The sequence below is a fragment of the Neodiprion fabricii genome, chromosome 6 (assembly GCF_021155785.1).
Source record: "Neodiprion fabricii isolate iyNeoFabr1 chromosome 6, iyNeoFabr1.1, whole genome shotgun sequence".
NCBI lineage: Eukaryota > Metazoa > Arthropoda > Insecta > Hymenoptera > Diprionidae > Neodiprion > Neodiprion fabricii.
In genome coordinates, this window is record NC_060244.1 from 17,113,916 (window position 1) to 17,139,687 (window position 25,772).

The 25,772-nt window shown below is 41.0% G+C and overlaps 1 protein-coding gene across 4 annotated transcripts in view; it reads right to left on the reverse strand.

Moving 5' to 3' along the window:
* Positions 1 to 25,772, reverse strand: part of LOC124184938 (visual system homeobox 1-like) — a 75,994-nt gene that overhangs the window by 24,869 nt on the left and 25,353 nt on the right. For 2 of the 4 annotated variants that reach the window (XM_046575191.1, XM_046575188.1), the window contains exons 3-4: positions 11,818 to 11,908; positions 7,625 to 7,748 (exon numbers count right to left, since the gene is read on the reverse strand). In XM_046575191.1, coding sequence (XP_046431147.1) covers positions 7,625 to 7,748; positions 11,818 to 11,908 — 215 coding nt within the window. Of the gene's footprint in view, positions 1 to 7,624; positions 7,755 to 11,817; positions 11,909 to 25,772 lie in introns of all 4 variants that reach the window. The other 2 variants (XM_046575190.1, XM_046575187.1) reach the window with 1 other exon arrangement.

Sequence of the window (25,772 nt, forward strand, 5' to 3'; positions counted from 1 at the left end):
GGGAAAATTTGAGAACTTATCCTTCTAAGCTATTCGATTCTTTTTGTTCGTATTCTAGAAAAAAAATAAAAAAAAAAAAATCACGGTAATACCTAAATTTTTGGAAAATTATTTATCGTTTGCATACTTCATCCACTAATTGTGGCACTAAAATATTTCTACTGTTTTTTCAGCTAGCGATCTTCGTACTTTGGAAAAAGCGAAATGGAAATGAAACGTCATCCGTTGGCACAAGCTGCTGACCCCAATCGATGGACATGTAATACATCACGCATATACATGTATTGCAGTACACGTGCGCGTGTGTGTGCGAGTGTAATAATTCATTAACCCCAGATTAATCGAAACCGCGGCCGCGCACGTGAATGCCCTATAATTTTTCCACCCCAGAAGAAATTGGAATGAAATTACTTGTACTTTGTTCGGAAATCTGCGATCAAGCGCAGCCCCCTCTTGGTCTGACACTATCTCCGTCGGCGTTCCATTGACGTGGTGAACGTCGGGAGCATTTATCATTATTGTTCATTATTTGTCAATATCGTTATTACTGTCGGCTAGAGCCGCTTATTTTGATACGCGTTCACGCGCCGCTAACTTTTACCCATCGTCAAAGTGTATGTAAATATATATAATTTCCTCGTTTAATTCTCATACGCCCAAATTTTTATCCGGAGACCTGAAACGCGATAATACAAGTTTCACTCTAAGATCGCAGGGCTGGAAATCTGCCGAGGACATTTCGATTAAGCGCTTGGCAGGGGGCCGAATCTCTTTTATCCGCACTTTGACACCCCGGGGAAAAAAACTTAACTCGGCAGCTTCGGATCGTTTCTGGATCTGCGAAAGCTTTTTCTTCAATTGTTCTTTGGACAGAATATTTGACCCATTCGCAGAACGATTTCGTTTATTTTTAGCCAAAATTAAAGCAAGATAGTTTCCGTTTTTGTTTTTTATTGAGACAATTTTGCTCAGTGAAGAAGTTAGCAAGCTGGAGAATTTATACGAGCAATGTACGTACTGATGTCAAAAGTACGAATTTCACCGGGCAAACGAGTTAGAAAAAAAGAGATTAAAGAGTTAACAGCGAATATCGTTATGTAAATCTAATAAAACAGCTTTCTTTCCGTTACATGCAATGTAATGAATTTTGTTAATGGTGTCGCAGATTTTTTTCCGGCACTCTTGGAAAGACGTTTTGTATGATACTTATTAGAGTTTTTATAAACTTGTTTCCCGTCTACTTAGAAGATTCTGATCCGTACTGACGGGTATATTGAGGAATTTTTTATTTATGACTATCGTCGGAAAAAATTTTTATTTTTGAACAAATCAGCTATTCTCGTTTGTTCGTTTGCTTTCATTACGGTTTCAGTAAAACCTCGGTTTTTACCAGGATCGCAAGTATTTTGATTCTGAAATGATACACTGAAAGTTTTCATACACATAAATAACAATTAAAATTTAACCAATAGTCCAAGTTTTTACACATTTTGCGACATGACTTTACAGGCTGCACTCGTTACATTTTCCAAACATTGATATGCTCCATCGAAATTCCAAATTACAGGAACGACGGAACGCGACTGCAGCTTTGTTGAGATGAAATTGGATGATCAGATCAAGTAGCATGATAGGCTTGAGAATCGGAGAAGCGAATGACCGAAACCTCAAAATCAAGCACACCATTGCAATCGGGCATAGCGTACAAGGTATAAAGTACACTGAGAAAAATTTCATTTGTTACAGTAACTAGAAAAATTCGGTAAAACAAGTATCGTTAAAAAAAACAAAAACGGTTTAAATATTGTTAGAATCACGCAAAACGAGGTACATGCAACCATTTCGCGCTATCGTTGATCCTTTTCTCGTAATTGCAACGCAAAATCAGATTCTTCGGTTTACTCTACTTTTTTGGTTAAACAAGGCCTTGACGTCAATTTATTGTTGCATAAGCATTAAATCTTCGCAACAGTTGCGAGAAAATATAGTAACAGCGACCGTAATGAGAAAGAATAGTAACGAATAGGTACTAGACTTACCGGTAACAGCTAGAAAACTAATTTTTATTTTCTACCTAGAACTATATATTCTTCGATTGTGGTAAAAGCTGAAAATAATTAAGGACCGAGCGGCAACCGTAAGTAAAAATTTAATAGACCACTGTGCAATGTTTAGCAAGTACACGTGATACTTGAATACCATACAACGTGTAATATAGAAAATCAGGCCGATTCGAGTGAAACGCGTGTTATAAAACTTTGAAAGCGTAGAGACGCCACGCACAAGTGTAGGTATGCAACATAATTCGTCCGGTTGAAGCGGGTGTGATTATAACGTCAGTTTGAAAAGGACCCCATCAAATTTCTAGAGGTTCTCAGGTGTATCAGCCTGACAGTCTTGGCCGTTAACCTGTTCGGAACCGTCCGAGGGTGGCAGCCGTAATTTGTCCGTCCGATGACTGGCCGGGACTCGAGCTGGACACAGTACGTCTTCCTTTCAGACAATAGGAACCGCTCTTCGAACAATGGATTCGAATCCATCCACCATTCGTCCGCGCTTATACACGCGCAACACACAAGCCGCCTCGGAGAGAATTATCGCCGTGCCATCACGGCGTATTTACGAAGCCCGGTGAAAGTTTTCGCGGGTCGAGAAACGGTGGATACAGTGTCGAAAGGAGGGATTTTTTCTTCCGGTAGAAAAGGCTCGGATGTCGCGTGGAAACTGGGCCGAGGATGAAAAGCCCGGTGCTTCCATATCGGGGTTTTGGATTCTTCGATAAAACGGGACCTGAATGAAGAGCAGGGACGTTGCGACACGGCCCGACAATGCAACGGCGTGCGGGAAGTCCGATCAGGGACCGGATGAGGAAGTGTGAAGTGAGCTGGAATGGTTTTCAGAAAATCGACCATATCGAAGCGTCTTTCACACAAATTGGTGTAGTATCTCTCTTAGTTTCCCGGGCCGTTTGCCCATGCAAAAATAACCGACTTGTTTCAGCGCTGGTTCGTTTGAATACAGTATTCAACCGTTCCAATGTTCATGTTGGATTTATAGTTGAAAAAAGTAAACAAAGAATATAAAAAAATTTACATTTGAGGCCAACGGATTGTGTTTTAAAGCCCGCTTTGGTATCTTCAAAGTTGACGGAGTTGGCGACTGCAGTTTCTAAACCGAAAATGGGATCGGAAGGAAAAGCTTATCTGCACATCTTCGGGTTATAAACAGTATCCTGTGTAAATTTCACGAGAATCGGTTTGCTGGTTTGGCTGTAATACCTTGTTTACGTGAAATCGGGAGAATCGCGTACATCCGCTGTTGAAAATGTTCAAAAACGACTTCTCAGGTACCGAAAGATGCTCTTTTTGCGGCGGTCTCTATGGTGAGTAAAATAAGCCCAAAAACACATAAGAATCAAATCAAAATCCCCATGGTACAATCATTTCGAACATTCTGACTGTGAATCATTTTCGCAAAATTGTTGATATCTTGTCTTGTGTGTTTCGAATTTGCTCACATTTATATTTCTATATCACACCAGGAATATCTTTCAACTTTATTTTCCTTTTTCTAACCTTGGATTCGTATGGTGAAACCCGTAAGCCTGGAGTTCTTGCGGAAGCTCCTGAACTCTGGTAAAACTATGACACGGAGAATTGGGACGTCACTGGGGAAAGTTGTAGGTGTAATACAGCTTGATGCCACATATATTACGTCCATGCACGTAGGCGAGTGATATCGGGCTCAAGTCTCGAGGGAACTGTTAAATTGCCGTTGAAGAACGGTTTCCGGTTTGAGGCGAACCGTATAAAAATACGAAGGATGACTATAGCATATATTGTATGTAGAAGTATTACATGTTATATACTTGGTATGTATTCGGGGTGTCTGCATGCACACGTGGCTATTACCAAATTACGCAGTCTAACAGCAGCCTGCCTTGTTAACCAAGGCGTTACGTGTTATTACTTCATTAAATTATTAGGCAGTTACATACGCGCACATGTGCGTATACGTGTACGTCCGTATACGGTGTTGAATTATAAATTTAATTCTATATCCCCGCACGTTTGTTGACACGGTCATAATCGCACTTTGTACATAGTAGATTCCTCTACTACTCCGCGCGAAAATATGAAATGCCTGCTTGTTATTATTAGGTCAACCATATCCATCCAAAGTCCGTTTTACAGTCAAGACTCAAAAGCGGAAATTCGGCAATTAGACTCGAAGGTATCTTTGATCAGTCTTAAAGCGCCTCGTTATATATCAGCGAAATACGATTAGTTGGTATCTGCAAACGGAGTTGAAAGCAGTCTGTAATAATCGTACAAAAATCGTTGTTTATCTCCGATTTGGAAAAGTTACGTTACAAATTTTCCCCAACGATTCCGGCGAGACGAATGGATGCATACGTGTTGCTATTGGGATGATCAATTCGTATCGAGTAAACGGGTACAAAACGTATATTGTACATCGATCCGTAATACCAAATAATCAGGTATATGCAAGCGGAATAGCGAGAGAGAATCCGGTTATTCAACCCTTATTATTTTCCACCCCGAAACCAATCGTACAGGACTGCCTCCGCGCTTAGCCCGCAACCATATTCAAAAGGAAGTCCTGATCGCTGGCTCGCACACAGTGCGCGGATATTCCTGGCGCCTGGTCGTTGAAGCCGAAGGATGGCGAGGAGGGAGCCAGCGGTAAGAGGAAGGGTGGCGGCGAGGTGAGGCGAGGCGAGGGGGGAGGGAGAGAGAGAGATTAAAAGGGGAGTGGAAGGAGGATAAGGCAGCGGAGAGACCGCGAGCGGGACGAAAATATCCCGTTAACGATTACCAACCCCTCTCTACGGTCCTGCAGGCTCGTTATTGTGTCCCGCGCGTAACTTAGAAACAAAAGACGACGAGGCAGAGTTCTGATTGGCCCGCGGCTCCCGTTCCGGCCCTCTGATTGGCCCGGGCGACCGCACCCACCCTGCAATGGCCGCTTTGTTGGTACTGCTGCTTTCTCTTGCATGCGCTGCTGCTCTACGTCTACGTGTGCACTGGTCCTACGTGTGTTACCACACCTCACACAAGTTCGTTCCATTCGGTAGGTATACGCAACTCGTATAATCTCTACCTACACGGCTAGTGTCCAAGAAGCAGTGTTGGAACCTGGTGCACCATCGTGCAATGGCACAAGAATTTCTATCCTACATGTAGGGACATGCACGATGATATCCGACCTAAGCTTTACTACACGAGTGTAGTAAACTTGTATCAAGGAAAATAACCGGTATATGTTATACTTGCGGACTTCAAGAGTGTGGAATGAAATACAATTGCACATTTTGTATCAATGCGCGAGGTTATTGAAATTGAAAACGCAAAAATTGCAAGGCTTCCATGATATTGTTTTGTCAGATATCACGGTGTTCCAAACTCTTCAATCTGCAATGGCACGGAGCTGCAATCCCGGAGACTAATCCCCAACTGTGTCGGAACTTTGCGATCGATACTCGCGGTGATGACGGATACAGATCATTGACATTCTCGAGGAATGCTGCAGGTTGTCTCCTTCGACAACCTTGATTTCACTCTTCCTCTCAGGAGTCAAACTCGAATCCATGAGTAGCACCAAGAAACTGCGTCTTTACTGTCAAATAGAATTCGAAAGCCACGCTCGAATGCGGAACTGGTGCCGAATTTTTCCCACCGGCAAGATACAACCACCCCGAAACTCCCGAAAGGGTTGGTCCCACCTTTAAGGTCATCCGGCCGGCCGTGGCGAAGGGTTTCAGCCGAACCACGAGGGTCGAGGTCCTCGAGGGCTGCTCTCTGCAGATGATGGACGGGATGGGACTGGCTGGTTTCAGGATCCGGTGGTGCGGTGTCGGCATATACGGGCAATTCCGCCGCGAAGAAAAGGGCCGCTTGTTCGCGTTCCGCCATGCAGAAATCGCCGCGAAACGCGTATTTTCCACGGGGAAGTCGGTGTGTGTGTGTATGGGTATGTATAAAAGGTGCAAGGACGGTTTTGTTTTTCACGTCCGCGGGTGTGCGATGTAAAGTATTGTTTTCCGTTTTCACCGCAGCCACGCTCTTCAGCAATGCTCTGGAACGCTGTATATTAATGCGCACAAATATAAACGCCGCGAGCTTACGTTCGTCTTTTCCTTGCCGCACAGTGCAGCCTGCAATCCGCGTTGTTATAAAACTTCTCCGGCAGTCGGTATGTGTGCCGCGATGCCATTTACGCATCCCTTAATTCCCTCTCACTGAACAAATGCGAGAGAATTTTCTTCGCGGTGTTAACGAAAAATACAGGCTGTTATGCGTATTGTCAAGAATATTATTCTTTTTTTTTCAAAATCAACCTGCTCGCGTTCTATGTTCGATGAAATTTGCCTTTTCTCTTTTGGAATTCTTATTTAACTTTGATTCTGTTTTTTAGTTCTTGGTAGAAAATAGTATATTGTGCAACAGGGTGGCAAACCAGGTTTTCTCGAGCCGAACGTAAGTTTGCGATACGAGTCTTAGAGGTGAAGACGAATATTGCGAATACGCGATGCGAAAAGGACGCTGCTTCCTTGTTGCACACATTGTTTTTTCGTGTAGCACGGAATTGAGGTTAGGCTCGCGTAATGTCAGATTTGCTTGCGACTGCGCATGCGCGGAGTACGGAAAAGACCATTTTCATTAACTCTCAAGACTTGAACGTGATCTTTATCGTACCTACTCCACGCACGCGCAGTCGTGACTCACTCCCACCATGGCTACAACAGTTACTTTACGTACGAAACACAAGCACGAAAGACACGTAAAACATGCTTGCGTTACATAAAAATTAGTACGATACTTGACGGACTGAGTCAGGCATGGTGGAAGATCGTTCGTCTTCTTTTTTCATCCAATAAAATATGGCTTGCCTCTAGAACGACGGTTTTCAGTACTCGAGTAAAATATGGCTTTCATTTGATCCCATTAAAAAATACTTCAGGTGAAGCAGTTTAGCAAATATGAATATCTTTCATCTTATCGTACGATAAATTGTCGTATTGTTTGTATAGCCGAGCGATTTCAATGACTTTTGATATGTTCCTCGAATGAAAATACCCAGCGAAGTTAAGATCAATTATCATCATGGAGTATAAAGAAACGTAGAAACGAAAAGTGGAACGTGACCTCAACCAAGAATCGTGATTCAAATATACCTGTAAATACAAAAATCCGGTTGACCATTCGATCATTATATAACAAAAATGAGTAATCATCGATGATCGTGAAACAGGACAGAAATATTGACTTGGATCACAATTCTGGCAACGGTTCTGCAAGTTCGAAAATATTCTCATCGCTATTGTAATAATTGTTAACAGACAGTTTATAAATAATTATTCAACACTTGACTGCAGAATTTTTTCACACAAATATAATGGTAAGGGTAATCGATCATCGTTGTACCTCTGACAGAAAATTATTATTCAAATTCGGAAACCTTCTTCTTATTTCGGAGATTGCATTCAGTCGCATTTTTCTGTCGCGCAAAATAGCAACGCGCGCTGGCGATTCCGCTGCGGTAAACTATCACAGTTGTGTCCCGATTTCATATACGTAGGTGCAAAGATGTACTCGCTCACCTGTATTCGGTCCTCGGGAAGATCCGTTCGAAGGCTGAGCATCTCGCGGGCGTAAACGTCCGGATAGTGCGCCTCCTTGAAAGCCGTCTCGAGCTCCTCCAGCTGCTGCGACGTGAAGATCGTCCTGGAGCAACAACCGTATGAACCTAGTTATATGCCATTACAACTTGTCACCCTAATTAGTTTTTAGCGGAGAATTAGTTCCAGACGCGTTGCGATCGGATAAATAGAAGATCGAGATTCGCCTGTTGCGAAAATCTGCGCTATTCAAGGACCACGACTCTGAAAGTCTTCGGGAAATTTGGTACTGAATTTAATTTGCGCAACTTCGTTGATGGTTATCAAATTTCAAAGATACGTCAAGTTAGCGATCGGTTTTGTGATACTTTTCTTCGTACGAAATCGAACATTCTTTTCAATCGAATATCTCTTCGCATCATTGTTCGATTATCCGAAAATTGTGTTTTATTGGATGTACAGTGTTCTGCTGGAGTAAGAATTTTGTAACCAGTAATAATGGGTACTGAAGTGAAAAGTTACAACTCGATACGAGATAACAATTTTCATATTGATTCAATATTCGCAGGTTTGTGTTTACTCGGTAACATTTGTTCACCTAATCGCTTTGGGCTTGCAAATAAATTTCAATCACGTTGTCAATTTGAATTCGTTTTATACCGGCGTATAAAATATTGGAAAGTACCTAAAAAAAAGGTACGTCAATCGTATCGAGAGTGATCTACGCTAATAATACTGCTGGCCAAATACACTCTGTTTAATTAAGTCGGTTAAAAATTCATTGGTTCGAATAAATTTGTCGGATTACGTACACTGTATATTCACGGACTGCTGGTTTCATCGCATTTTTTTTTTAACCGTAAATGCCGCCTTCTTAAAAAAAAAACAAAAAAAAAAAAAAACATAGTCAACCTAGCGGAATTGCTCAAAGTTAGCGGTTGAAAGTGATTACCAAAAAATTATTTACTCTAGAGCTTATACTATGTGTATTATAAAAAGGGCATTTCAGGAGGTATCGATCAAGATCAGAAATTGTAATTTTAGATTGGTCTCAGAATTTTTTCTAAGAAAGTACTAGTCAAAAAAAAAAAAATACATTTCTAATTTTTTTTAAACAACCTTCGGCTGTATTACGGCTCAATTCGTCATTTCCAAAGCGCCTATATTCTAGAATTCGACAAAATTACGAAACATTTAGTAAAATATAATAAAAATTTTGAGCCCATGTTACAAATGCATGGAGTTTTTATTCCGGGTAAAGAAGTATTGCTAATCCCCTTCTCCACGTGGTGAGCCGTTGTTATTTTTCAACTTCAACGTCAGCTGTAATCGATATTTTGCGAAATTTTTCTACAAAAAACATCTAGTGCGATTAAAGAAATCTTTTACTCTACCGCGTTACTTGAAATCCCGATTAGTAGAAAAATGCAATTCAAAGATAGGTACGCGATGAAAGCGTGAAATCGGAGGATCGAGCAACTATTTTTGATTATTTAAAAAAATGGCGTTTCATTCCCGAAAGAGGAAGTTAAAAAAAAAGGTAAGTAAATTCTTTCATCTTCTTTCTCCTCGGCCTCTCGATCCGTAATTTTTAACCCTGGATCCCGGCTCGGATTCATGCTGCTGTACTAATCGCCCCTGCATCGTGGTAACCCGATCACTCGGTAAAAAAATGGCGGGTGGCTTCGCTCGTGACGTATAAGCGGTCGGAACGCCCGTAGGGCGACGCTTAACAACTTGGCATGGGACGCAGGCGCGTTCGCCTCGCGCGAATCGCAAATTGCACATACGTAACGATTATATACAATCGATGAATGGGGCTTAATTGCGAATGGATATGCGGTTTACACCGGTGTAACGGCACACGTGTAATTACGTACTCGACCAATACGAGCACAGCCGTCAATCGAGGGACAAAAATGTTTCATACACTTCGGGGGACGGTTTCTCTTGGCTGTCTTCGAGTTTTCACCCTTTTCGAAAACCTCCACGATGATCCAGGAAACAAAAATCAATCGCTGAGTAACGACGACGAGTTCAAAATATAAACTAACCGGATGAGCATAGAAGCCCAAAATTTTTGTAGCAAGCATATTTCTATAGAAAAATATATCGTCGCTGTTCGGTTCAATATTTGTGCAAATAGCGGGGCAAATTGTCGTATCAGAAAAATTTCGAAGCGGTAAGTGATGGCGAAAAAGAGAGAAAATATAATAATTTGACCAATCATGTAAAACGATTTGGAATGAATTATATATATATATATGAAGTAACAGTGAATTATAATAAATTGTGAACGAAAGCTGGTATTGCATGGAATTCTCGGAAAAATCGTATTAGAAGATTCTCAGAATTATGAATCATTATTTCGTAACTGGAGGTGAAGAGATATACGGATCAAAAAAAAAAAAAAAATAGTCTCCGTAATTTGTATCGTCATTGAATAGTTAATTTTTTTCCAATACTTGACTCGAATCGATTCAGCCGTTAAATTTGTTCGTAATATACGTAACCGGAAGCGTATTGAGTAAAAGTGGTAAAAGCTTCGTGACACGTGTCTACCAATTATTTGACGTATCACTAAAATGAGGTCCACTTCGCTGTAATCGATATGTACATATATGATCATATCACAATAGGACCGGAAATCAAAAAATATTCGATGGTGTGTTTGATCCCCCGTTTTTCACCGATTTCGGTTCCGCGGCTGCACTCCAGGGATAACAACTACAATCTCAAATAATTCTCTGCTAATTTCTTGCAATCATTCCCGCCGAACCGATAATCGTGTTACCGTAGCAGCGATCCAATTTGTCAGCAAGACGTCCAATTAGGGATAATTTCTGACAGATGGATATAGACGAACTTATCATCGGCCCCTGTACAACGGTGACTGTGCTCCAGAGATGAGGCAGACAGGCGTGAACTAGGAGGGCGGAAGGCAGCGACTCCTTCAACAAATTCTTTAGAATTCAAAGTCATCCTTCTGCCTACCGAAAATCCCGCGATCAGCTCGTTAGAGGATTGCAGCCCGGTCAGGCCTTTTAACTTCCAGGTTATACACAGCGAGGCTACGCCTAGCTAACCTGTCTATCATGTCTATAAAGGCGTACGCGCGTCAAAAATTTTAACCCTTTTTTTTTGCGTGATTTATTCTATGCTTCGAGTTCGATTCGACAACGCGTGATTGCTATGCGACGCTGAATTTGGAGTAATATTTAAGGCGCATTGATTTGTTCAAAATAAGTTTCTGTTGGATATACACTGAGAAAAATTTTCGTTTGTTATAGTAATTAGAAGAATTCAGTAAAACAGGTACCTTTAAAGAAACTGTTTGAATATTGTTGGAATTACGAAAAACGAGTGACAAAGCTAGTTCTTAATTTACTACGCATAAATATCACCAACAAGTTGATAAAAATTAATTTCGGAAAATGTGTTATCGGTTTAGTGAAATGATAAATTCGTATAAAGAATTGATGAAAATAATTATACGTATGCAGGCAATCTACGTTTCTGAGGTGAGATTTTGAATATGAATTTAAAAAAAACTTGTTCAACATTGAAAACGAGGAGGGAACTGTAAAAAAATCATGACGAAAAGATTAAAATTCGGCAATGTCTGATCGCTGACTGCATCTGAATAATTACACTAAATTTCATCGACACTGGATACGTCGTCAGTGTCTGCGCGAAATGAGGTACAATTTTATTACATGCATAAGCAATTTGTTCGTTATGTCCAGACTAGTTCATTTGGGCTGTGAAAATGTGGCTGTAGTTGTAAAAAATATTGCCAATAATTTCGCATCCGTAGCATAAAGTGATGTCAGTAATTGTGGCAATAAAAAGAAAGGAAAACGAAGTGTAAATAGGAGATAATATTCCATTACATTTGATTAATTTGATTATTCCAATAACAGTCACTGCGTTTCAAATTCTCTCAGCTGATAAGACGATAATATAATAAATTCAGCGATTGGAAGACCCTTAAAAAAAAGTAAATACTTTACCCGACTGAAACTTGATACTCGGGCAACCATCAGCTGCCTTATGGGTAATTATACAGTTGAAAATTTTGTTTCTGGGATTTGAAGGAAAAAAAAAAATCGAACAAACAAGCTAAAGATAAGTTAATAAAATGGTGAATCAGCTTGATCAGAGCAGAGACTCACCTATGGCGACGTTTCTTCTTCTTTTTTTTGCTGAAACCTGAGAGACCGTCGACCGTGAAGTCTTTCCCAGTTTCGATACTGTGTCCGATACCTGAAACGATTCACATAGTTGGCACAGATTTATAAAAAGAATAGATAAACTCTGCGAGAACCAAGCAAAGTGAGGCAAAAGAAATTTTGCAAATTACAAGACCAGGCAATTTCGAGTTAAAAAAAACTTTCTACGAGCATGAACTTGATTCTATGTGTACACAATAAAACAGCGCGCACTCGCTGCTAATTGACTTTAATCACGTTACGCTTCTACAAAAGTTAGACGACATTTTTTTTTCACCGTTGCCACATATAATTGGATTAATTAACAAGCCAGGGATTCCGATTCGATATAAATTGGCTCGATTCGTGCAAAGGCGTAAATATCAGATGCCACTGATATATTTTTCCGATTCTCAGTACACTCGCGATTCCTTAATCATTTTTGGGTACTAAATAAAAATCAGTTTTGGAGTCACAACCCAAAAATCCAAAATATTCTACTATTGTTTTTGAGTCTCATGACTCGTGCTATATTTTTTTGTTACCATTACGATAATTTCGCGTTGGTTCGTAAATGAATTGATGTCAAGTCCTCGTTTAATTGAAGAAACGAAGTGCAATAAATAAACAGAACCAATGTCTCAATGACCAGGAAATTTAGTACTACCACATTGTCTTGTAATTCCAACGACGTTGAAACCATTGTTGTAACTTTTACCCAGCTTAATAAAATTTCATACCAGCTATAGAAACGAATTTTTTCTCAGTGCTGTAGTTTGAGTAGCAATATATACAACTTAACATACGTATACAATTCAATTGAATCAGCGTTACACGGTATCTAATCGCGAATGTGACTCCGAGCCCTTCGTACATTGGTGTAATGCTTAATTAAGCCGAAAGCTCATTAGGCGTATCATTTTATCGTTTGCTTCGCTTTGTTCGCGTAATTATATCCATCGATGAACCCGAATGCGAACCAAGTCCTCGTGTATTTGTACATATTCTACACAGATATACGTCTCTCGTTCCAACCCAAGTATCGGATTACTCGATGTAGGTACCTATAATGGATACACACACGAACCTAACCTGCTGTTCGCATGACCCATCTATCACGTGCACTCACTCGCAGTTCGAAAATGCTGTACAAGGTATTCGCCGCATTTGCGCACATCGATATATATATCCGGAGAAGTAAACTACGACCCTTAAAGTTCACCGGAAATTCGCACACATATATAAGCGTTACTTGTGTATAGTACAGTGTGAAGTATATACCAGGTCTCAGGAATCAACCGTCGCGTCGTTAGGAAAATGAGAGGTTCGGTCTTTCGTCGAAACCTTACAGCTGTCGATGGATGTTTTTAGGTGCACAAAGAGGCGAAAGAAAGGGATAAAAAAGAAGAAAGCAGAATACCGATCGAGTTTCAATCAAGGAAATATTACCCTCAACTTCTTATACACGTAATGTAATTGTGTCGGAACGATGGATTAAATCGTAGCAAACAATCTGTTCGTTTTTTTTTCTGCAAATATTGTAGAAAATATCTTAATTGAATTTTAATGTTTATTTTAATTGCGAATGCATATAGAAACGGATTGATATTCGGATCTAACCGAAGAAACATTGTAAAATCTCGAGTTGACATTTACCTGATTTTTCCATACCGTGAGAAAAGAAGCAATGAATAAATTGACCCATATTTTCCTTGACGAAAGCTTTTGAGTAATTTCGAAACTGCGTACGGGAGAATAATTTGTGGTAACGAGTAAGACTGTCAGTGCCTAGATTCCTGGATCGGATTAATTTCAACGTCTGCAAAGTTTTCACATCAGCTAAGCTACCTCGTAGTTATATACCTGTACATATATATTTACATACCTGTAAAAGCGTGAGATAAAAGCTGTTATTACCGCTATCGGAAAGGTATGCGTAACGCAGGCTTATAAGCTCGGTTGAATAACGAAGCGAGGTGCCCGAGGGGCGAGTAAGGGCAAGGAGGAAAGGCAGGGGGGGGGGAGGAAGATATCCGATTTACATCGATGTATACACGCGTGTATACTGTAACCCAAAATAGGGATGTATATAGGTAGATATATTCGAGGGGTGTACGTTGTCCCCGAAAATAATTATCAATTATAAATTAATTTGAAATTAATGAGGGAAAAGCTTTGGTGCAACTTTGTACAATGAAACTCCCCCAAGCTTTACACAGCGGAGGGTTTGAGGCCGGCAGGCAGCCCTCCCTGGCGGTCGTAAAGCGCAACGTCGAGCCGAGCGGCGCGTGGTGGTAGCTAACTAACTATTAATTAACAGCTTAATTCTAATTATATCCCCCAACTAATTGGACTACGAAACATTGCTGACGTCACTGTGCAGGTAGGTCTACATATGTACATATATATATATATATATATGTGCGTGTGTGTGTGTATATATATATATATATATATATATATATACACGGAGGTAGTCAGCCAGATACGCGATGAAAAGCGCAAGAGAAGACAGCTTGAGAGGGACGGGAAGCGGAGGGAAAAGGGTTTTTCTATTTTTTCTATTTTCCGGCAACAAAGCGCCGGCCCATCTCCTACGCCTCGGACCGCTGTCTTGGCCATTGCAAGGATGGAACGCCGGCCATATGGCTTGAAATAACAAGCCGAGTGAATATTGCTTTTAAAATGAAACAGGCCGGGTCGGCTCTTGTTAGGTTAGGTTACCTCCGTCCGGCCCGCAAGCTCAGCCCCGTTCCGTTAGGCGCTTTTCAACGCTCCGCGGAGCTTCACCTTTCGGAATGACTCCTTAAGTGCGATTTGTCTCGCTTCTTGCCACATTCGTAGTTCCCCGAGGTGAGCCAGTTGTTTCGCATTATCCGAATCCTCACGTATGCTCCGTTTATATTATTAGCCACGGACTATTTCTTCGGAGTTCACGCGGGACGCCGACTCTTTTATCGTTCAACGCTGGGTCGGAAAATGCCAGTTCATATTTTTCTTTTACAGATAATTGTATCCTCGAATCAATGCGAAACTTATTGTACCTGTTGGGTAAATTTGTTCAATACGCTGATTCGGCATTGTGAGTATACGTGTCACCTGCGCTCTGTTTGCCGTGTAGTAACGAGTTCGGAAAGGTGGATTTTGGAAAGACTTAGACACCTCATTGACCACGTCAGTCCACGAATATTTCTCTTGATTATACTCCCTAATAAACTATAAAATAGTGCATATAATTATAATAACGCGTGAATGTTGTTATTATCACAAACGGTCGAGATAATTATTTCACTTATTGTGCTACTTAATTTTTTACACATAATACGGTATTATATAGAGATTGTTATTCTTTTTGTACAATGTCCGAATATATGACTTCATTGCGACAGTCGCAAGAAAGTTTTCTTACGAATGACTGCCTACTGATAAAACAATTGCCACACAGACAAGAACTCATAGAATATTTGAAACACTTTTTTTCATATTGCTTTTTTAATGACAATTTTTAGTAAAGGTAGACGAGCGAAGGACTTCACAGCGGTTGTGACAAAACAATCCTTCTAGTCTTGGATACTATCGTATATTCCCATTTCCCGCAACACCTGCTGTTGCCATAGTGTTTATTGCGCGATGACATCTGGCGACACTTTGTTGCACCAGTTATTATACCGCACTGAACTACACCTGGGATGTACCTGCCCACGATTTGTACAAATCGGTCGACCCTCGGGAGGTAATTTCAAAATGGAGTTGGAATAAAAAATTGGTATAGCGTACGTCGGAAGTTGGGACGAAAAGAACTGTGGCGTATAACGAGAGAAGAGCGTGCATGAATCGAAGGAGAATAAGGATGGGGTCGGGAAAATCTGGTCCTCCGATTGGTGGAAAATGGGATGATATCGCGACTGCGGTAAGCATCTCTGGTAAGAAGCCGAGCCCAATGACCCGAGGGCAATACCACGGAATTACGTCCCTCGGTTCTTTGTAAGAGAGAGTCCGAGATCCGTCTTGGGGGGTATTAAAATTCAATTATATCTTGCGAAGCTTTGATCTGAAGTATCCGTCGAAGAACGGAGAGAACTCCTTGACGGTTCCCGTTCGATCGTCGACCGGGACTTCGACTTGGACTTAGAGTCGCAGGGTCGATAACGGGGCGTAAATATCGACACGCCGCCAAAGCTCTCCCTTTGCTCTCCTCTCTCCGTCATCGAGCAGAACTCTGTCCAGCAGTCAATTAATCAAATCCCGTTAGCGATTAGAACCACTTAGCACCCCGGCGCATGTCTAATCCGCAAGCGCTGCAGCAACCGGCTGGGCTGCTGATCCTCGTTGACGAAGAAATTCCCTCGGGATCTACCGAGTTGCGAATTGCCCGCAGTTCCAGGACGACGCGAGTCCCTTATTTTCCCGGACAGTGAGGGCGAGTACCGAAGCACTTGGCCATATGGTGCAACAGTGTTCGCTCATTGATTCGGTGATCGTGATTCATGATCCCTTTCGTCGCGCGACTTTGAATTCTAGGTTTTTAGGAAACCGATCACCGTGTAACCGAATAATTGTAATTTCACATTGGATACGTACCGTGAATTTGAATCAACGCACGGAGGTTGAAATTCAATTTATTTGAAAGAAAATAAGAAGTATAGAAAAAGAATGCCAATACATATATGCAATTAACGTACGGGGCAACAAGGCATGCTTTAAATAAATTTTGCGGTACTTGGGGTGTGTGGAATAATTTGTAAGTGTAAGCTGTTACGGCAATTGAAAATGAACCGGTATTAGATTTATAGTTTATACTCAGTTTCATAACTTCGCATATAGTTTGGCTAAAAATTTGGCAATCGATGATCAAAGTACATGTATTATACTGTTATAACTTACTGTTGAGAAAAAAAAATGATTCCTCTCTGTATAAACATACGTAAAATCGACAATGTAAGTGAGCTGACGCAAGTAGATACAGGTCGGAACCGTGATTCTGGAGTGGTTTTAAAGGATCTTGAACAGATTCGGTTATAAGCTAATTGGGAAAAAGAAAAGACCAAGAGAAGAAAACGAAGAAGAATAATAAGAAGCGGAAGCTGCAGTCGGATCGGGGAATCAATAATTCATGTCTAATTATTTCAACAGAATTCAATTCAACACTCCCTCCTGCCAGTCTCAAGAGGTGAAAATGCGTCTCTGTACAGATTCGTTGTACGGTTGTAAACACGAAAACACCAGCCGATCATTCCTCGTCGATATTTATTCGAGTAGACGTGATACAAGGATTTGGAAAAATTCGATGTTAATTATTAAAGTCTCCCGGTACGTAAGTACGGCAATATCGATAGCTCGTATAAATTACGAATGCCTTCCAAGGTTTCGATAAATTTTAAATAATTTGTGAGGATGAATTTCTGTAAGGTCTGAAGTCTGGGAATAAAAGAACGAACGAACACGATGTCCGGTATCTTCTGTAATTATTCGGTGATTAGTTACTATTAAAACTAATCGAATGCAATCTCGGTTCGAATTTTTTTTTTTTACACAGCGATTTCGATTTTCACATTGCCGATATACGCATTCTTCAAGTTGCGATGACATTCGACGTTCTGAAATCACGGTTTCGAGACGGTAGCCTTGATTCAAAATTACATGTCAATTTAGCGCAAATCGCACCTCAACGAGTGAGACTAAACGCTAACCGATGACGATCCAACAAAGTTCGTCATCCGGTTTCACGGTGAATAATCCGGCGCGTCTTCTGCCCATTTTCGTCTTCGCCATTTATAAAGTGACAGCGAAGTTTAGCGGAATATTAATTACACCGCGCTTAATTTACTGCACTACTGTAACGCTTCGCCCGTGAGACGTTTCACAGTGGTTTTAAAACCTTAACAGCCACTAAAGTAAAGCCACCTCGGGTTCCTCGTTCCTCGTGTCTCGCTCTTGAGCACGGAAAACAAGCCGTGTTAGGCGAAGGGGTGTTGAGGGCCGCCATTGGCTATCCAGGGCTCCTTTATCGTCAGTTGCCAAGCAACGAGCACCACCACATCGCAACCGCCCGTCGCCCCGTCTACGGGGTGTACCGAGCTGCCTTAAAACTACCCTTGTTTCCACGCGAGGGTGTTGTTGCTGCAGGCACCCGCCAAGAGCCACCAGAGCTAGGCGATGTATTAACCTGCGGGAATAAAGTAGTCACTTCCGGAGCTAGGCAACGAGCCTAGGAGAACGTAAATATTTCAACATTTTACACCGTGAAACGTGGTTACTTGCAAGAAATTCTGGTAAAATGCGTGTCGCTTCGATCACTGCTGGAAACGCTCTTGCCGACGGAGTAATATTTTAAATAGATAGTCACAGTAGTTAGACGTGGAGATACTACCGTGACCCGTGTCTTGTATGTTGCATGTTTTACCTGTAGTCTATATTTTTTTTTTTCGACGCGTTGGCGCCGTCCCTTGAACGTGAAGCCACGCTGAGCTTTTTTTCTAATAATTGAAAGATTACTGTGCCGGAATACCGTATCATCTTCCTCGCTAGATACACAATTGACAGCATCTCATGTACTAACAGAAGTCACGCTTTTTTCTCTGAAAATGGTCTATATGAATAAATATGCAGAGTTATTTTTATTTTTTAATTAAACGAATACGTGAGAATTTCTTTTCCGTTTCCAACCTCGCAAATAATTACGGTTGGACCAGCGTTAGAATTTAAAGAAAACTCGGTAGCTTTAACTATTCATTGCGACTGTAATTCTCAATGCTAGATTTTCTCGCCATTGCAACGTACAATCGGTTCGGCTAGTTTATCACATGTTTTGTACGAGTGATGATAATCGAAGGAAATAGTAACGGGTATTTGATTTTCTGGTTACAGCTACAAAAATCTATTCTTATTTTTTACTCAGAACTGTAATTTTCAGTTACGGTCTGAAATGAAAATAGTCAAGGATCGTACAGTAACCACAACCGGTCGAACCCTCTCAACTTTCGCCCTACGTGTCAGTCTAGGAAACTCAAGGAATGAATACACTGGTGTAAATTTCACCTTGCATCCGATATTCTGTTGTGTCTGGGTGAAACTGCCGAATTATTGCAACCTAAAGAAATCGGATGAAAATCGTTATTCGTGGTTATTACACCGTCCTCAACTATTGTCGTTCACCGACAATCGACTTGTTGAGGAAAGCGTTTTTCCACCTCGTTAACTTTTCATAACGCATATTTTGAAAGCTGATTGAACATTGGTGAGACTCTACTTCAATGACTGACACTGAGACGATGAAGAATATACAACACCGAGTAAGCATCAACCTACTAATCATATCCCCCTGCATACGGGCAACATAATCACAGCAATTTTCAACCCTCGATAAAATGTCAGCTCGAAAATGTAGAAGGAAACTTTTAAACAACGAGAATTTTTTTTCCAAACTAGTGCCGCAGCTAACGTTTCTTTGAGGAACATGGATCAGTTACAGAACGAGACCTGTTTCCGATTGGAAACGTCGAGGCGTGAATTTTTCTAACTTCCGGCAATGATTAACTCGTTTCACGAGAGTTGTGAAAATGTCCGTGGGTGGAGTTGCTATGGAATCGGAAGATCAGAGGAAATCGGACGGGCCTTCGCTCAGGCAAAATGGATCTCAATCGAATGTCTTTGTTTGATCATCGCTCTCCAGTGGGTACGAAAATGTAAGAATTGAAATACGCGCCAAGAAACAGCGAGTCCTTGGTAGATTCTGCTCAGGCTCCCCCTCGTCGTTTTGCTAATGTCTCACTTCTTCTTACCCCGCCTTGTTTCTTGCTCGACAGTTACACAGATACACTTCTTCACTTTTGCCAATAGTCCGTATTCTAGATATTTTTTCAAATCTTTGTCGAATTAAATACAATCTTCATTGCACGGTATAAACTTAACAAGCTTGGCTCGTTCAATTTCGTTCGCTAATGATTACCAGATCCTTCAATATTCAGTCCGAGACGAGAGAATTATAGGCGCCGATAGAAGAATACGAAGTCCTATTGAATATTAAATTATTTTTATCGACTTGACTGTAAAGTTCCGTTTGCATATAAATATATTTTCAGCCGATTCTCACTCGGCTTAAGGCCGAGGCATGCTACTGTATACTTGAATTCCAAAGTTTCGATATTTGTTTATTCATTTCTCGAATTAAACTTAGTGATCAATCAAACGCGACTTTTTTTCCTTCGACATTATTTACGTTCGCATCGTTCCTCGACACTTGGAGTAACTTCATGGCTCAGGAGAAGAGAAAAAAAGTGAAATGTGATGCGATGAACTTGCAATCGGTAAACCTCAAAGGTCCGACATCCTCCCGAATGTTCAAATCATTCACAACACACTGAAAATAAAATAATGTAACTACGACAAAGGCGGTGTTATTTTTTAATTACGGATAATCGTCTCTCGAGTCAATTAAAAATTACACTAGCTCTGTATTAATCGTCTTTTCAAAACACTCGTCCGCACAAAGTATCGCCAACTAAAAATTCATTTTCGCAGTCTTTGATCAGCAGATTAATCATCGCTTCGCGATCGGGCGTACGAAACACACATGGCTAGTGTATATTCGGCTTGAAATCCACCCCCCTCCCCCCCCCTGCAAACATAGACGCGCAAAGTGGGTGGCAGGCGCCATTTATGTCCAGTATGTAGGACACGAGCATGCGGGGAGAAGCGAGGCGAGGACTCGCGACGCGTCTCGTCGGGGGTTGGAAGACTATTCGTGGCTCTCCCATGAGACGAGGGCCAGAGAGTCCCGGTGTGCGAAGCACTCCCACGGGACGTCTTGGCACCACTTGTCCACATTAAACGGGTACTAATCCAGAAATTTAATTTGGAAATCTTTTCACCGAACACGATGCTTCGTCCCCCGCCTCCTTCCGCGGCTCGAGATGTTTTAAACTTCGAGATTGAGTCTTTTTAGAGGGTAATTGAAAATTTTCTATGCTCAATTCAAACCGTGTTCCTACCATCCGCGGCTGAATGCCGCCAGCTTGCTGAATCCCGATTACGCCCATAATGGCTGGAGATACTTCGATACTTCGAACCTTCGGTTATATATATAATGTTGGTCAGGATCGTAATGGATTTCGGAACCCGGGTTGGTTTCAACTCGTTGCCGTGGGTCAGTGGTTTCGGACAATCGAAATAGTTACCGATTTTCGCAACTTTTTAACTTCTTCGAAGTTAATCACTTACACTGAGAATAATTTCATTTGTGCGGTAACTAAGAAAAGTTGGTAAAACAGGTATCATTGAAAACACTCTTTAAATATTGTTGAAACTACGAAAAACAACGCAACGCACAAAATAAAAAAAAAAAAAAGGTACGCGTAACAATTTTGCGTTAATGTCGATCCTTTTTTGGTAATTGCAATGCAAAATCAGTTTCTGAGGTTTATTCTACTTTTTTAGTTAAACAAGGCTTTAACGTCAATTTATTCTTGCACAAGTATTAAATTTTCGCAACAGTTACAAGAAAATACAGCAACATTGATCGTAATGAGGAAGAATACTAAGAGATACTAGACTGTCCGGTAAAAGCTAGAAAACTAATTTTCATTTTGTACCTAGAACTATATTTTTCGATTGCGGTAAAAAATGAAAATAGTTAAGGACTGAGCGGTAACCGAAACTAAAAATTTTTCTCAGTGTATGTACCGTAAATGTACCTACAAGTTAATGTAACCTGTGACATTGCGGCCTATGCAGAAATGGATTTGAAACTATAATCATAGAATTTTACTGCCTTTATCGTAAAATTTCGACACACATAAAAATGTAAATGCTGCATAAAAATACTCTTTCGTAACTTTGAAATGTGAATCGCAGTAACACAGATCGCGTAGTTTTCATTCTCGATACTCGGCCAGTAAGCCGGTAAGATTTTTGAGACACGTGACACTGTGACGTGAAAAACTTTCTTTGGTGCCGTAAAATTGCGCAATGATACGTCATTTTTGAACAGTTTAATTCTGTATTCCCAAAAAAATTGGTCAGCGCTATAAGGGCTTGGAATCGGTGAAGGGGAAGGGTCTCATGGGTCAGCGATGCAAGTACTCCGTGACAATAATTTGCGCAACCCTTGAGCATGACACACGTGTTATTTACCGATTCGATACGCAGCTATACTGCAGTCCCTTTTTCGTCGCCCCGCATTCTGCTGACGTGAATTCGATATTACTACACCGAAAGACGCATGTGCGTTTGCCGCATACCGAGAAGTGAACCTGTTTTACCCTGCAGGAATCAACTTCCGACACTGACAAATATTTTCACTGATAGTAGACGAAAAAAAAAAAAAAAAAATGTTCGAACAATCCGAATAACATTTTATTCACAATTATGACAGCATTACTGGGACTCCTTCGTTCGAAATCATTTCGGAACGTTTAATTGAATTCCAATCTTGAAATTTTTCTGGATTTTAGGTCCTGGTTAGAAAATTTCGTCATCTTTTTTGTCAGAAAAATGGATCGAACATTGACTTATGTTCGCCCGACTATGTTTTTTTCTTTTTTATGCTTGCGTTCGGATCATGAAGACGAGATTCGTGTCGTAACGTTCGACGAACGCGTAGTACGTACAATTTGGGCGAAACGAGGGAGGGAATAAGTCGATACAAAACGGGGTGAAATCGTGACGGTGTAAAGCGTGGCGGACTCGACAAGCCGAGTTGAATTCACGGTAGGAAGTCAGCTTAGCAGTATTGCCACTCCATGGTATTAGCGCGAATTGCCTATAGACGTAGCCCCGGCTTGTCCCGAGGGATGTTTCGCTAGATTAGGGACCCCAAACCGTTTCCCTCCAGCGTGTAACACCGCCCAACATCGTGTAAAACACTTGTAGCAGACCAGCAGGTTAGGGGCTAAACTGCTAATGTTTCGCTCATGTTTTTGGGGTGAAATTAATTTACTTAATCCACTCGTCTGTTCCCGCGTTGCAGCTCCGATGCTTAAACTTCGACATCGATTGGGCATTTTTGCCAATCTGCTCGATTGGACGAACGACTGGCTCGTTAAAAAATTCGCGACAATTTTCTTCTCACTTTTCTAGCGTCTCTCCAAAAAGTTGATTCGCAACTGTCGTTATGACTTTGGTGAAAGTATGCGAGTGTCGGTGATCACGTGTGAGTGAGAGGAAAAATCATCGTAAGCTGGAAAGAAAAAAGTGGAAATAAAAGCTTTAGAACAGAAGAGGGAAAGATAGAGAGAAAGAAAGAACGAGGATAAAAAAAAATAAAAAAAAAAAAAAAAAAAAAAATGGATATCACCGGCGAAACCTGTATAGTAGAAAAATCATGGCAAGATTTTTTTGTCCGAGATTTCACACCTTCTTAATAAAAAGGTGTTTCTCAATACAGCGCGTCTCAACTGGTTCTCTTCTACTCCTGCTCCTGGAAGCCATATTGAAATCCGACGCCAGAAGAATGGTGTGAATATTATGATGGCCACGCATTCAAATGTCACGAACGTACAATGAAGGAAGTGTTGATTGCCTGAAAACAAGTTTTTACGTACTTTTTTTTAAATTTATTTTTGTTTTCTCAAACTCGGTCCGAGTCGGACTTTGTTTCCCGATGTCCTTGCCCCGTTATTCAGGTGCAATAGAATTTCAATGTCCAAGGAAGCGTCTAGCCTTAGGTACCTACAACAATTTTTTTTTTTTTTGTTTCGCCCCTTTTTTCGTTTCTACCATTTCACGTGCTCTGTTAGCTATCCGGATACTCACACTTATCGTATTGCAGAGCTTTCCAGGTCGACTTTAAGTCAGATTCGTCAGTTCGATATTAATTGACGAATTTCAAGATTTAATATCAATTTTATACAGTCAAATTTGACCTCAAGATGGTGATGAATCGATGAACTAAACTCCACGCACGTCGCTAATTTTACAACCAATAGGAAAAATTTACAGAATTAATAAACGAAAATCAATGCAATACTCGTAAGGCTGAAGTTTTAGGCATTTCCAGATTCCGGACTGTCTTATTGCAAATTTTCAGTCCAGAAGTAAATCATAATTTTTGGATTCTGCATAACTGTCCATGAAATATCAATTTCGTGTACCTATACATAATTCAGGAATATAACCTAATTGGTACGAACAATTAGCCAACTATTATTTTGCTTCCGGAACAATTTTTTCACTTCCACCAGCGTTTGATGAATTTGAAAAATTTCCTTAAATAAGGACTCGCTTGTGTTAGGTTAACAGATTCAGAAAATCGACCGTTATAAGACTCGAGCACGTGCGTTAAAGTAGTTTGCGATTTTTTTAAGAACGGGATAAATACATACATATGATAGCTAGAAGAAAAAATTTTCGCAATACGGTAAGAATTCGTGAATATCTTGCTACGTTCGTAAAAAATTTTGATCAATCGGCACAAGCTTTGAGCCACCGTAATAAGAACATTGTGCAAGAATCAGATTTTCCGATACAAGTGTTTCCCCAAGATAAATCATGGCAAATTTTGTGGTTGTTACACAGCCCTTAACTATTTTCATTTTTATCATAACCGGAAATAAGTTATGTAAATAAAATCAGAAAATCTATTACTTGCTACTGTTCTTTTTAATAATTCTCACTCGTACACTGTTGTCTTGTAACTATTGCGACGATAATAACTCGATGTCAAGTCTGTGTTCGATTGAAAAACTGTATTTCTTTTTATTAGATAACATGTTTATACAACGCGAACACGTTTCACGCGTTTTTCCATGCGTGCTTTCCGTGCCCAAAGTGAGTACCAGTAGTTTCTATGACGGTCTGGTGAGTCTGCGAATACGCACGCGCGGAGTACAAGGATTTAAAAGTGGTATTTTCAGCACTCCGCGCACGCGCAGTCGCGAACAAATTTGACATGACGCGACCCTAACCTCAATTTCGTGTTTCGTGAAAAAACAGGCAGCCTACTCTTGCTGTATAAACAATCGTGTGCAACAAGAAAGCATCGTCTTCGGCTCACCTACGACTCAAATTGCAAACTTACGCTCGGCCTGAGAAGACCGAGCTTGCCTTCTTGTTACACAATATAGCATCGATCTGTACAACAACCAGAAAATATGTGACCAAATTCATTCGTAATTCCAACAATAATACCGCAACTGTTATTGCAACGATATTCGTTCGACCAGACTTATTGTTTTTTTTTTTTTTTTTGTCAACTGTAACAAACGAGATTTCCCAGGGTGCAAATATCACGGCAATGAGCCTCCCGCAGGACGGCGCAATGTGGATATTCGTAGAGGTCCTTCCGATCGAGCGGCTGCTGGTCTACGCGCGCCTCATGCCTTCGGAGAGAAGTTAATAGGGCCAGAGTATAGCGCTATAGCCCATGGGCGTGTTAGGGCCAAGGCCATTAAGCTTAATGACATAATGAAGTAAATGGCTGTGCATGCCATGCCAGTCCTCTACGGCAGCCAACGCCACCGACTATAGCTTATAACCGACGCACCCCGCACAATATTCAGCATACCAGAAATTCCTCGCTATCTACTCGCCTCCGCTGCCCACCTAAAGGGTTGGAAACACGCACACACGCGGCACGTGGAACGCATCGTGCACGCCACGCACACGTCGGATTCATATCAGGACTCCGTGTCCGACGATGCTTGCTTTCCTATGCCTGTTCGATCCGTGAAACAGTTTTTTTTTTTCTTCTTTCTAATTTTTTTATTTTCGCCAATCGGAGAATTGCGGATTCTTCACTTGCTCAGCTCCGGAATAGAGATTTGCCGTGGCGTGAGAGGCTTTTTTTTTTATTGGGGTGCCCGATGGTTGTGAGAACTTTACTGAGAAAAATTTTACTTGTTACAGTAACTAGAAAAATTCTGTAAAACAGGTATCGTTAAAAAAAACTGTTTGGACATTGTTGGAATTAGGAAAAACGAGGT